At 41.9% G+C, this 14214-nt stretch overlaps 1 protein-coding gene across 1 annotated transcript in view; it reads left to right on the top strand.

Annotated features, from left to right (window-relative positions):
• Nucleotides 1-14214, top strand: part of frem1a (Fras1 related extracellular matrix 1a) — a 156513-nt gene that overhangs the window by 64796 nt on the left and 77503 nt on the right. Inside the window, exons 15-17 of the mRNA XM_069921496.1 lie at nt 1154-1406; nt 5370-5564; nt 10413-10598. Coding sequence (XP_069777597.1) covers nt 1154-1406; nt 5370-5564; nt 10413-10598 — 634 coding nt within the window. The remainder of the gene's footprint in view (nt 1-1153; nt 1407-5369; nt 5565-10412; nt 10599-14214) is intronic.

The following is a 14214-nucleotide window of genomic DNA, read 5'->3' as shown; positions in this document are numbered from 1 at the left end:
CAGAGCTAGAGCAGTGCCCTCTGCTCTCTTGAGTCTGCACCAGCAGGCCATGCCTGCAGCACTGCCATTTTGTTTTGTCACATTGAGAAAGATGTTGCTAAAGCTTGGTAATTTAGCTTTGAGGAACTATAAGAACATAACGAATAGTAACAGTAGTTATTATCTGGCCCATCGAGCCTGCTCCGCCATTCAATAAAATCATGGTTGATCTGGCAATGGACTCGGTTCCACTTGCGTGTCTCTTCCCCATAATCCTTAGTTCTTCTAATGTGCAAAAATCTAATTAGGTACATTTAATAATTAAACTGTGTTCTCATTGAATATACTTAATGAGGCTGCCTCTGTTGCTACTACGGCAGAAAGTTCCACAGATTGACTACTCTCTGGAGAAACACTTCGTCCCTACCCTTATCTTAAATCTATTCACCTGAAGCTGGGACTATGCTCCTTGTATATTGTTGAGTGTAAAGCTGAAACACAACTTGTCAAACAGTTAAAATTCTTCAATTATCAGAATGTGAACAGGAAGAACCTTGTTCTCTTAGCCAAGAGGCCAATAGCTGGAGACATAAATTAAACTAATTGGTAGAATTTGAAAGGGAGCCGAAGATAAATATCTTCAGCCAGATGATGCAGTCAGGAATCTACTTCTAATCAGAAGAGGATAATGCTGGATTTGTAAGTACATATATTTTGATAAACCGGGGCAGAATGAATGTTGTTTGAATCTTAATTTTCCATTATTCTTTGATTAATTGGATTTATTTTTGCTCCACTTTCCTCCCTCCCTTCAAAAATATCGGGAATCTGTCAGTTAATTGGTTGTATTTGGACAGCACAGGCTCATGGGCCAGAAAAGTCTGTTAGCAAAATTGCAACCTTGAAAGTGAATCTTGTGCTGAAATTGATCTGCAGACTTACTTTATTTTACACTGATACACTGTGTCAAAATCTGTCTAATCATGGCTAAAATGGCATGCTGATTTCTTCACTGAGTGGCCATTGTTACCTTCTTAAGGTCTTTAGAGGAAGGTGGGAAACATTGACGCCCTGTGAACTTTTTCCTTCTCGTGAAGGTAGCCTTCGATACCATGGTGATCGGGTATTTCTGCTGCAGCATACAACTTTATTGTGCACTGCATTTGCCCACTAGGTCTTACCAGTGAACGATGAACCTCCAGTGATGGACATTGGTATGAGCCCCATGCTGCACTGCCTGGAAGGGGGAGAAGTTGTCATTTCACCAGAGAATCTCCATGCCACCGATGCTGATAGCAGTGATGAGAAGCTGGTATTCATGGTCGCAAAGCAACCAATTCACGGGACGGTGCAGAAGCGCAGCCAGATTGTGGATCATTTTACTCAGGTAGAGGTCACCACTGGAGTGGTGAAGTATGTACACACAGGTAAGTGGTTAACCTTCAGTGCTATGACAGTCTTAACAAACTGCTATACTTGGATACCGCACTTGAAGGGTTAAAGCTGAGGGTCAGACTGCTATGTCTCCCTGACTTTTGACATGTATAACAGTCTATAATTGTATTTCTGTGGTTGTTTAAGTCCTGGCAAGAAGTCTTTAGTAATTGTAAAAGAAAATGGAATTCCTACAAAGAAGCAGAACGTTCTGCAGTGAAATATCTTTGCTTAAAAACTGGAGACTACAGTAACAGTGTAAGAGCGAACACAAGGATGTTCTTTCATGTCTGCACCTCAATATTTTGAGCTGAATCCTGCATACAGTCATGAACACCACCCCACCCCCCCCCCCCCCCCACCGCCCCCAGGAAATTGAGTTCTGTTGATATCTAACGAGGTAAAATAACCAGATCAACCAACCTAATTGCAGTCTCCACCTCGCTGATTTCCTTGTCAACATTGACGGGTGACTGACCAGGTTCATCCTTTCCTAACTACAAGTGACTTTTACTTTTAAGGTAAAACTTCCTCCAAGCAATAACTGCTGAAATTGCAGCTTGTCCTGTGAACGAAGAAAAAGAAATGCAGATGCTGTAAATCTGAAACAAAAAGAGAAAATGCTGGAAACACTCAGCCAGTCAGGCTGCATCTGTGGAAGGAGATGTAGTTAATATTTTTTTGAACTGGCAAAGGATCCAGGATATGAAACAGTCAATGCCGTGTCTCCTTCTCTCTATCTCTCACTGTTACTGTGTTCCCTTGGCTTATGCATTTCTCAGAGCCTTTGGATTTCACAGAATGCTGGGAGACTACATTTTTGGTCAATATCAGGGCTTTGTGATCCACACTCTGTGCAGCCATCTCTGCTGCTCCGCTCAGCTTTATTGCTGCACATACAGTATGATTAGATGCTCAAATGGTTAGGTGAACAAGGAAAAGGTGGTTTTCCTGGTTCAATTAAACAGATTATCTAACATTTTTCTTTGCTGTTTGTGAGACTTCAAATCCTCTGTTTTTATCTTGTACATCTGAATTCATTTGTTATCCCCTCTTCTGGTATATTAGTTTGCTGTTTCATATTTTCTTTCTCATGGATTAATTTCCAAGTTCTTCTCCCCTCTGTTTTCCTCTGTTTCTTCCATTTTCTTTAGTTTCCTCTTTAATTCCTTACCCCATGGATCTTTGCTGTTGCAATGCAAAATATTTGGAGAAATAACATAATTGAATTAGTATATGAGTGGAGGCCATTCAACCCATTTTAGATGTTTATCTCCTGGTCAAGAAATCTTTTCCATTTTATTTCTCAGTTCTTCCCACATTGCCCTGTCAATTATTCTTTCTCATATGCCTATCCAATACTCATTTAAACACTGATTCAATTTCTAGCATCCATCCAGGTTTGTTCCCAACACCCATTTCAGCTGCAAATTTCTGACTGTAACTTCTCTGCATTTCACTTTTTGTCACCTCACTCTGGCAACTCAAAAAAAAATTGAATATCTTCAATCCATTTGATAATAGCAATGGTTCTATTTCTCCTGTCTAAACTTGCATTGATCTTGTACACTTCCATCACATCATTTCTCAATATTCTTTGCTCTAAGAAATACCCAGTCTTCTCCAGACTTGCTTTCATATCCAAGATCACTCACCCCAAGAACTATTCTAATAACCCTCTTCTCCATCTTCTCAATGAGCATCCCATAAAATGGGATGACCAGACTTTTATGTTATTCTCCAGTGTGAACTGACCTGGGTGGCCCAGTTGGTGTTGTGGTTAGCTCAACGTCTTTACAGCACCAGCGATTGGGACCTGGATTCAAATCCCATGCTGTCTGTAAAGAGTTTGTATGTTCTCCCTGTGTCTGTGTGAGTTTTCCCTGGGGGCTCCAGTTTCCTCCCACCATTCCAAATGTACCAGGGGTGTAGGTTGGTTGGGTGTAAATTGGGCTGCTCAGACTCGTAGGCCAAAATGGCCTACCATGCTGTATGCATGTCTAAAATAATATTCTTTCTTTAAATCCAACATTACACCTCTGCCTTTATACTCTGTCCTTTTGGAATCCCATCTGGTCTACTAACTAGACTCCTCACAAGTCCTTCCACTTTCAATGATTTCTGCACACCTTCTCTAAAGTTTCTCTGTACATCCTTTTGAACAGTGCCTTTTAGTCCATATTTTCTCGACTTTTTCTCTGAACTGAAAAACCTTTATGTCCACTTGTTTTTTTTTAGACTTTGAATCAATTTTCTACCCTATTTGCTACTGATCTTTTAACCCCATGGTGCCTGATTTTGCTGACCAAGCCTTTTGTGTGGGATTTTGTTGATTCATTTTTTGTCAACATAACAGAACATCCTTCATCATCTTCTTCATTTACCTCATCCAAAAATTTGATAAGATTACTCAAGTATAATTGGACTAATCCACGCAGGTTGCCTTTTTCTTCATGCTGTTTATTTTTGTTCCTAAACCCCTTCCTACTGCTGAATTTAAACGGAATGGCATGCTGTTGGCCGAGATGTCCTTGCATCACATTTTGAACAAGGGTGATAAATGTATTGTTTTAACCCCCCCCCCCCCCCAATATATGGGATTTGTAATTTAAGGCAAGTTGTTTCTGCAGCCTGCACCTGGCAATGCAACTTATCTGGACCTGGTGACTTGTGTACCTGTAACATAGCTAGCCTGTCTAATATCATTACTTTGCACCCATGCATTATTTTCTCTTCTGTTCGTAAAGACCAAAACAAAATGTTCATTTAGGATTCCAGCTATTCCCTCCTCCTCTTGTTTCTGATGAAGAGTCCTATGCCTGTAATATTAATTCTGTTGCCACTTCCACAGGCACTGCCTAACCCAATGAGTATTTCTTGCATTTTCTGCTTTTATTTCGGATTTCCAGCATCTGCAGGTCTATTTTCACTTTCATATCCACTCCCTGTATACACAGCTTATTTTCCTTGTCTCTTATCACACCAACCGATCCTCCAATGATCTGTTAACACATCAATTGAAGATGTCTGGATTCTTTAGATGCTAAATACCATTGTCTCCTCCGTCTGTGTCATCTGGGGGATTGATGTAAGGTTCCAGCCCAAAACATTGATTATTCTTTATCTCCCTCTAGTGGTGCTTGACCCACAGCGTTCCTCCAGCAGATTGCTCTTTGCTATTGACCTGAAGGTCAGAGGTTCAATTTCTATTCGGGTTCTGCCAGGTGATGGGGAGAACTATGACAGCACTTGACACTTCTTTTGGTGAAAACTTGTAGTCAAGGTTCTTTTCTGAAAATGATACCAGTAGTTTATGCAAAGTAGTTAAATGGACTAAAAGGCCAGAGGATGCTTGACCTAGTCCTTGACAGCCATATTAGCCACACTACCCTTTTATGGTCCTTTTCTAGTGTTCAGATACATTCAGAAACAGTTGATAAAAGATGAAAAAAATTTTTAAAAGTAAAAATTATTGAAAACATGTCTGACACAAACACAAATATGCAGTAAAATGAAGGAAAATAAACAAAAAAAGTCCTTCCGTATGAGGCTGTGTGAGATGAATCAATGGTTGCTTTTGTAAAGTTCTCGATTCAGATATGAAATGTCCTTTGCCACTCAGCTCGACAACCTGATGGTTGAGGGCCTCTGGAGAAAAGCTGACATTATTAGCAATGGCGTTACCATGTGAAGCACTCCAGAAGGCACTGCTAGATTTTCTGCACATTGCAATTGCTTTGGCCTCACTACCAGCGAATCCTGGCCAGTGTTGGGAAGCACCACTTTCAATGGAACCTGATCCAGAAGGGACAAATGCTTTCTGATGGCAAGAGTAGAAATAGGAGAGTGTAGAATGCTCACGAAAGTTTAAACCAGCTTATGAACTGAAATGCAGTTGTGAATTTAAGAATGGAATTTGAGTGGTGATTCTTAACTTAGCCTTTATTTTCTTTTAGGTGGCGAGGTGGGTTTAGCACCCTGTTTTGACAGCATTACATTTATTGTTTCTGATTGGGATGGTGTCATGCTTGGAGACTGCTGCAACGAAGAAGCCTTTGTTCCTCCATTAACTCCACATGATTCTCTCCCTGTGTATGATCTCAACATTACTGTGATGCCCGTTAACAACCAGCCACCAATAATTACTGTTGGTAAGAAAACAACCGATTTACATTGACATCAATTAGTGCAAATATATGCACCATTATGACAAAATCACTACTTACTCATACCCTCAAGGAATTTCAATAGATTAATTCAACATGACGTTCCTTTCTTAAATCCACGCTAACTCTGCTCAATGCTATTATTCCTTTCTAAGTGTTCTGTTATTGGATCTTTCATTATGGATTGTATAATATATTGAGGAACCAACTGGAGGTAAGCTTATTATGGATCTTGTAGATCACTGAAAAAAGATTAATTTCTATTACTGTTGTTAAGTAAACAGATCAGTACTTTCCTGTTATCCCTTTCCTTTCTTTCTTAAATGTCTGGCTGCATTTATCAACCTCCAATCTGCATGGACCAATCCAGGATCTATACAAATTTTAAATTTAAATTTAGATATAAAGCTCGGTAACAGGCCATTTTGGCCTACAAGTCTGTGCCACCCATTTTACACCCAATTAACCTACACCCCCAGTATGTTTTGAATGGTGGGATTAAACCGGAGTCCCCGGAGAAAACCCACGCAGACACGGGGAGAATGTATCAACTCCTCACCGACAGCGTGGGATTCGAACCCCAGTCCTGATCTCTGGCGCAGTAAAGGTGTTATTCTAAATGCTATGCCAACTGTCCCGCCCATAAATGTTGAAAGATGGTAACCAATACTTTTACTCTTTCTGTAGGGAGCTCCTTCAAAGCTGGATGGAGGCGATCAATTCCTTGGGATCTATTGGCTTTCACTGTCATCAAGCTCTCCAATACATTCTTTCACTATTCTTAATTTCCTTTGGTTCCTCAATCTTCCTCGACGTTTTGTTCTTGAATATTCATGGAAGGTCTCTTGTGTCTTCTTCTGTATCTAATTTGTGTACCCTATTCTTATTCCCTATTATAAATTCTCTGTCTATGTCCTTGCATCTTTTTTTTACAAACCTATAACAGCTCTTTTAATCTGTTTTAATGTTTCTTACCTGTGTACTCTCATATTCTGACTTTTATTTCTTTATTAATTTATTGGTCCTCCTTTGCTGAGTTCTCAAATGTCCCAAAGCTATTTTTATTTCAGGCAACTTTGCAAGCTTCTTCCTTGGATTCAATCATGTCTTTAATTTCTTGCCTGAGCCATAAGAGCCAAATTGGGATTTTGTGACTACAGGGAAATTTTGTTTTTGTGCAAGTCACGGATGGTTAAGGTTGGCCATTACAATGCCCACTACTTAATGCAGCTTTTTATGTAGCCTTCCAGTCGACCACCCCAATTATTCCTCATACCTTGGCAGTTTGCATGGTGGAGAGGATTGGAAATTAAATATCAAAGGATACTGAGTAATGCAGAAGGACATGCAGGAAGGTAAGGGAGGTGACGTGACGCTCATAGTTAAGCATGGAATCAGGGAGATAGTGAGAGATGATATAAGATCTAAGGAGCAAAATGTTGAGTTCATCTGGGGAGAGATCAGGAATAGTAAAGGGAAAAAAGAATCACTGGTGTAAGTTGTCTACAGGCTGCCCAATAGAAACATTACAGTGGCACAGGCAATAAACCAATAAATATCAAAGGCATGTAAAAATAGAACAACAGTTATCATGGGGGACTTTAAAAATGGACACCCAAGTAGGTGAATCATGTTGGTCAAGGCCTATCATAGCAACAGCTTAATGGCGAATGCCATCTCACTGGCTCTATTCCAGAATATCAAGGAACACCTGGACAGTGAAAATGAATTCATCAAGATGCTCTTTATCGACTATAGTTTGCTATTTAACACCATCATCCCCTCAAAACTGATCAGCAAACTCCAAGACCTGGGACTCAGCACCCCACTGTGTAATTGGATCATAGATTTCCTCACCGACAGATCACAATCAGTGAGGATTGGCAAGAATATCTCCTGCACAATCTCCAACAGAACTGGAGCACCACAAGGCTGGGTTCTTAGCCCCTTGCTCTACTCACTTACACCTATGACTGTGTGGCTCAGTATAACAATAACACCATCTTCAAATTTGCCGACGATATCCCAATAGTGGGTTGCATAAAGAAAGTTGATGAGTCACCCTACAGGAAGGAGATTGGATACTTAGCTAAAAGTTGTTGGAGTACCAATGTCACCAAAAATAAGGAATTATTAGGGGATCAGAGATGGAGAGGGTGAGCAAATTTAAGTTCTTGGGAGTCATTATCTCAGAGGATCTTTTCTGGACCCAACGCACTAATGGCATCCTGAAGAAAGTACATCACCGCCTCTACTTCCTCAGGAGTTTGTGGAGGTTTGGTATGACACCAGAAAACTTGGAAAATTTCTACAGATGTATGGTGGAAAGTGGGCTGACCAGTTGAATCATGATCTGGTATGAGGACATGATACACCTGAGCCCTCCAAAAGGTAGTGGACACAGCCCCGGACATTACAGGCAAAACCCTCAAGGATCCACATAACCCAGCACATGCTCTGGTCTCACTGTTGCCATCAGGAAAGAGGTATAGGTGCCGCAAGATTCACACCACCAGGTTCAGGAACAGCTGCTCCCCCTCCACCATCAGACTCCTCGACAACAAAGTTGACCAGGGACTCTTATTTGTGCACTTCATTGATAATTGAAAAAAAAATTCTCTCTGTATTTTACAGTTTGTTTACATTAGTTATCTGTTCACAGTTCTTTATTTGTTTACATGTATATGCTGTGTAGTGTTTTTGTACGACCAATAAGTGGTAATTCTGCCTCACCTGGAGAAAAAAAAGAATCTCAGGGTTGTATGTGATGTCATGTATGTACTCTGACAATAAATCTGAAATATGAAGGCAACCTTGAGGAGGACTTCATAGAATGCATACAGGATACTTTCTTGAACCTACAAGGGAACATTCTATCTTCGATCTGGTCCTGTGCAATTTGACAGTTAAAATTAGTGATCTTGTAGTTAGGGATCCTCTTGGAAAGAATGATCACAATATGACTGAGTTTATCATACAAAAGGAGCGTACAATACCTTTCTTTCCTCAGATCTGACTCTAGCCAGTGGCATTTCTTCCAACTTGACTGCCATCGACTTCAATTTTACCAGGACTCCTTAACGCCACCACATTCAATCCAATGATATCCTGCTATCAAAGATCATCTTTCTTTTCTCAATCTAACATTCAACACTTTGTTTCATGTTTGAACAAATGGTGTAATGAGGCTGAATATGAGTAGTTCTGGCAGAATCAAAACCAGTGTTAAACAATGTTGAACAGTGTTAAACTTTGAAGTTCAATTGGTACAAAATACTTAGTACAGTCAGAAGGGTTCTTCTGCAAACAAATAACTGGTTATCTCGAACATTACATAGAGTCATGCAGAAAGCACAATTTATAGAATATTGGATTGCATTGAAAAGGAAGATCAATTAGCACCAAATAAAGGCACCATAGCCCTGTTGTGGTTTCATTCAGGAGCCTGGTGGCTGTGGGAATGAAATTGTATTTATGCCTGTGGGTGTGTACTTTCACACTCTTAATTCTTCTCCCTAATAAGAGGAAGGAGAAGAGAGTGTGTCCTGGGAGTGATGGATCCTTCAATATGTTGACTGCCTTTCCCAGGAAGTGGCACGTAATAGCACAGTTGATAACGCCTTCCACGATATTCCCCAGATGGGGGAACTGAGTGAGACTGGATTTGTCCAGTGTTTGGTTTGCTGGATGAATCACAACAGTTTTCTACATTGTTAACTGGCAGGTGCTGTTCTGGATTCGCTTGGCTTGTGGTATATTTGTGCAAGAGCGCATTAATGCTGCAGAAAGAACACAGTCAGGCCCATTGGCATCCACTGGCTTCAGAGCCACTCTTCAATATCGTGGAATGAACTCAATGGCATTTGTGATCAGATGGAAGCTGAGAGGGATCAGCACTTCTTGGCATATGATGCAATTTTGTGCTTTGCACAAGTTGGACTTGCCATTATTAAGTCAGGAGATGTTCATGGATCCTCCTCTTTAAAGCACATTACCATTCAAGATTCTTTTTGGAGGTTGGCAGATTTTTGAATGGACCTATGGGAAGTACAAAAAAGTTACCAGCTGATTTGCATGGTCCTGGTTTTGAGCTTTGCCAGGCTGGCACATTTTCTGTTATGCCACACAACCAAATTAAGATCCATCAGCTATGCCTGATGGTGGTGGTGGATCCAGCTGGTTTAGGATCAGAGAGGCTGTTTCAGCTGCATAACACTGAGGGAATCCCAACACAATCAGGCTAATCTGTCACCTAGTGTTCCATGGGTAAAGCGGGTCTACATTAGTTCCCAGAAGCAGCTGAATCCAGCCATTCCCTTTGATGCCAACATTATGCAACCCTTTGCATTGTCTGTGTGGAATGTTATTGCAGGACCACATTCTGCACAGCATCTGTATGGGATAGTAAAACATTTGGGGATTGGTAGATGCCAGATAAGTGAAATTTCTGGTTACTTGAGACTGCATATTGCGTAATTGGTGAACTAACGGCAAGGTGTGGCAATTTTAAATGTCCATATTTTTTATCCCTTTATTTTCCCCAATATTTTTACCTGTTATCTGAGGATGCTGGTTGCTTGAATTCCAAATAATGAGTTTTTGCTCTATTATTTTTATTTGATAATGCACCTTATTGGATAACAATAAGGTTTTTCGGATGGCTTTTTTTAACACACCATTTTGTTCCCTATATAAACAGTCTTCTCCACAGACTATGAAGATGCCCAGAAACAAAATGGTTTGTTCAACCGTTACGAGAGCGAAGAAACCATGAGACTGAATACATATTTCTATACTTTCATTTTAAAAGGAATCCTTGCCCATCTTTTACAGGTGAAAAGTTTGTTGTTGATGAGGGATCTTCAGCTGCCATCACTGTCAACCACCTTTGCGCTAGTGATCCGGATACTGCAGATGATGAACTGACCTTCGTCCTGTGGTCCGCACCCAAGTTTGGTTACATAGAGAACACATTACCATCACCAGGTCATGAGAAGAGCAACATGGGCATCAGCATAGGTAAGGTCAAGTGGAAATTCTGAGTACGAAGGTCATGGCTATATAAAACTCTACTTAGGCCACATTTGGAGTATTGTCTGAAGTTCGTGTCATCTCCAAAACAGGAATGATGGGGAGACTTGGAAAGGGTTCAGAAGATGATGTTGGATTTAGAGGGTATGAGTGATGGGGAGAAAGATGGTGGACAAACATGGATTATCTTCTCTGGCAGCTGAGGGGGATTGATCGATAGATGTTTATTAAGTCATGAGAGGAATTGATAGGTGGTCAGTCAGAACCCTTTCCTTGAAGTAAAGGTGTCACACAGCAGAGGGGATGCATACAAGATGGTGAGGAATTTTCAGGGAGATTTGTGGGAGCAAATGTTTTACACAGAGAGGGGTGGATGCTTGAAACAGGCTGCCAGGGGTAGTCGTGGAAGCAGATGTAATTGTAGAATTTTAGAGGCTTCTAGATAGACACAAGTATATGAAGGCGAATGAAGGGACATTTGTCAGGTGCAAGCAGATTTTTAATTTGATGTTGGCATTATGTTCAACACTGACACATTGACCAAAAGGCTTGTTCCTGTGCTGTTCTGTTCTGTCGTATGGTTCCTCTAATCTATTCAGATTGTTTACTCTTTTGGCTGTTAAAATGTCTCTCTTTCTGAAGACTAAAATAGCATCATTCAGTAACTCTCAACCCATAATGCATGCACCACTGGTGGTCTAGAAGTTCATCATAATTGATCCATTGCAATGTCATGAGGGCAAGTGTTACTGATCTCACAAACAACAACAATTTGACAACAAAAAAATAAAATTCTCAAACACTTTTGTCACCAAAACAAAACAAAAGTCTTCTCAATGGTCTGAAAATGCTGGGAAGGGGCTCAATCTCACCAGCAATCACCCTCCCCCCCCCCCCCAACTGTTGGTCAGCAAGTGTGTAATAGGTGTACGTAAAAGAATACTTAAGGGGGAAGAGAGGATGAGAATCATGAGTATAGTTGATAAAATGCAGCTTATAAAGGACAAAGTCACCTTTATCAATGATAAAGTCTCCAACCAAGGGCTTCATCTTAATACTTTGATGGGTGTATTCATCAAAACACAACATACAAATACTAATTAAGATAAAGTAATACATTTGAACATAGAACATACAATATGACTGTACCTCCCACAGGCTTCTGAATAAAGGTGATTGTTCCTTAGCTCCCTCCTCAGTTCAAGACAGTCAACCAGCAGGGATGTGCCTTCATTCTATTCTCATTCTAAGCTGATCAGTTTGCTCAACTTCACTCTTTTGGAGTCATTGATGGTGCATCAATTTTATTCACAATAGTCTTGACAATGGAGCAGATCCTGAAGCCGGAGAAACTGGAAATTGACCTTCAAGTGCCTGAGGCCTCTACCAACGTTGAACTCTAACTGTGATGTTTCAAAGCATTCCTGCAGACATCATCAGCCATTGTTCAGTCAGAGAACGACAAACTACAGGTACTGCACTCCCGAATCAGGCCCCTGGTGTACTCAATGATCAGGGATGCCACATCATATCTGGAGGCAATGGACATAATAAAAGTCCAATACATAAGAAAGGCCTGTGAATGCAAGGCCATGACAGCCACTGAGTACACAGAGGACCTGATCAGGGATGCCTATGTCGCAGGCATCAGGTCCAATTACATTTGCCAGAGTCTATTAGAGCAAGGTGAGCTCAACCTGTGGAGGGCAGTCGAATTGGCAGGCACACTGGAGATGGCCCTTCAGAATATGGAGGCCTACTTAACCGACAACACAGCCATCTCATGGTTTCCCCGGACTCTGCCAACTTGGGATGCACCACCACCGTCGCGCTCCCCCAGCGATCCAACCGCGTTTGGATACCACAAATGCCTAACACAGCTACTGCCATGTCCCACCAGCGACCCAACCACGACTGCAGAATTCTTTGAGCAGTTGAAGTGCTACTTCTTGCAACTTGGGCAAGCACCCGAGAAAATGCTGCCAAGCAAAAGACACTGGTTGCTCCAGCTGTGGGAAGAAAGGGCACTATGCAAAGGTGTGTAGATCCAAACCACCTCTTCCTAGCATCACTGCGTTAGGGCCGCCATCTTGGATGCCGCCATTCCCGGGAACTAGTGGCGCCACGTGCGTCTCGTTGGGGCTGTCATCTTGGTTGCGATCTTTGAGACCCAGCAGCACAGCGTAGGGGCTGCCATCTTGGATGCTGCCATCTCCTGACTCAACACTCAAACTCACCGACGCAGTGACAAGCAGTGATCAGACACTGGCTTCCATCACACTTGACAAGGGTAGTCCCTATAAATTCACCATATCAATGATGGACAAGTTGCCTGTTCGACAATGGAAGCACGGAGAGCTTCATCCACCCCGACATGGTGCAGCGCTACTCCCTCATGGTAAGGTCAGTTAGCCAAAAGGTCCCTTTGGCCTCAAGGTCACATACAGTGGATGCCCATAGTACATCCTACTGTGTATTGACTGACCATGCAGGGCAGAGATTACAAAACTTTTTTATCTCCTGGTGATGCCATAGCTCTGCGCTGCCATGCTTCTGGGACTGAACTTTCAATGTCACCTTAAAAGCATGACAATGGAGTATGATGGACCCCATCCACCCCTCGCCACTCACAATGGTACATTATCCCAGCCCCAACAAATGACACACCAGACTTGTCACCCCACACCCACCAGCCCATCACTGACTATGGTATACAGGCATCCCAGACTCTCCAGGACCCCATCGCTGGTTCACAATCACAGCCAGTACTATGATAGTCACAATGGAAAGTCAAACCACCCAGAAGACTTAATTTGTAATGATATCATCAACACTTCACCCCACTGGACTTTTTTTAAAAACAAGGGGTTAATGTGGTAAACCACTGTATGTATTCATTTATCTGTCTAGGCACACCCATTGGCTGACTGTTCCTGTGGCTCCTCCCACAGGCACCTAAATAAACATGACTATCCCACAGCCCTCTCAGTTTGGGACAGTTGACCAGCAGGAATGTGCCTTTATTCTATTGCAAATAAAAGCCTATCAGTTTGCTCAACTTCAGTCTTTTGGAGTCATTGATGGTGCATCAATGGGCCCTTCAGCCACAATGTTGTGCCAATCTATGTAAACCTATGCCTCATCCATGGGTGGTGCGCTGCTGGAGCTCACTGGAGTGCTGCTCTGGCACCTCATTGCTTCGGGAGCCCCACCACATGCTGTTCTGGACATACAAGGAACTGTTTCTTTCACAACCAGTCATCCTCCTTTCTCATCCAACCACTCGCTGTCCATTATACAACACTGACTATAACAGGGCGGCCACCAGGCCAGGTCTCATGAGACATCCATGTCGCCATTTTTGGTGAGCTCCAGCACCTAAAACATTAGCACTGCACTCCTAACCTTGCCACTCCAACCCTTTCCTCCCTTACGGACCATAACTCTCTATTTTTCCTCCATGCATGTTCTTATTACTTCTGAACCAAAAAGAAGTATGTTTGCTGCTGCACACTTACCAGGAGTATTCATATTAATAGGCATGAGTAGTGAGCAGGCAGGTATTACAGAATACCACTGTGGCCATTCCCCTCAGCAATATATA

Source organism: Narcine bancroftii, chromosome 1 (genome assembly GCF_036971445.1).
Source record: "Narcine bancroftii isolate sNarBan1 chromosome 1, sNarBan1.hap1, whole genome shotgun sequence".
Classification (NCBI taxonomy): domain Eukaryota; kingdom Metazoa; phylum Chordata; class Chondrichthyes; order Torpediniformes; family Narcinidae; genus Narcine; species Narcine bancroftii.
This window is presented reverse-complemented; position numbering and strand designations above follow the sequence as displayed.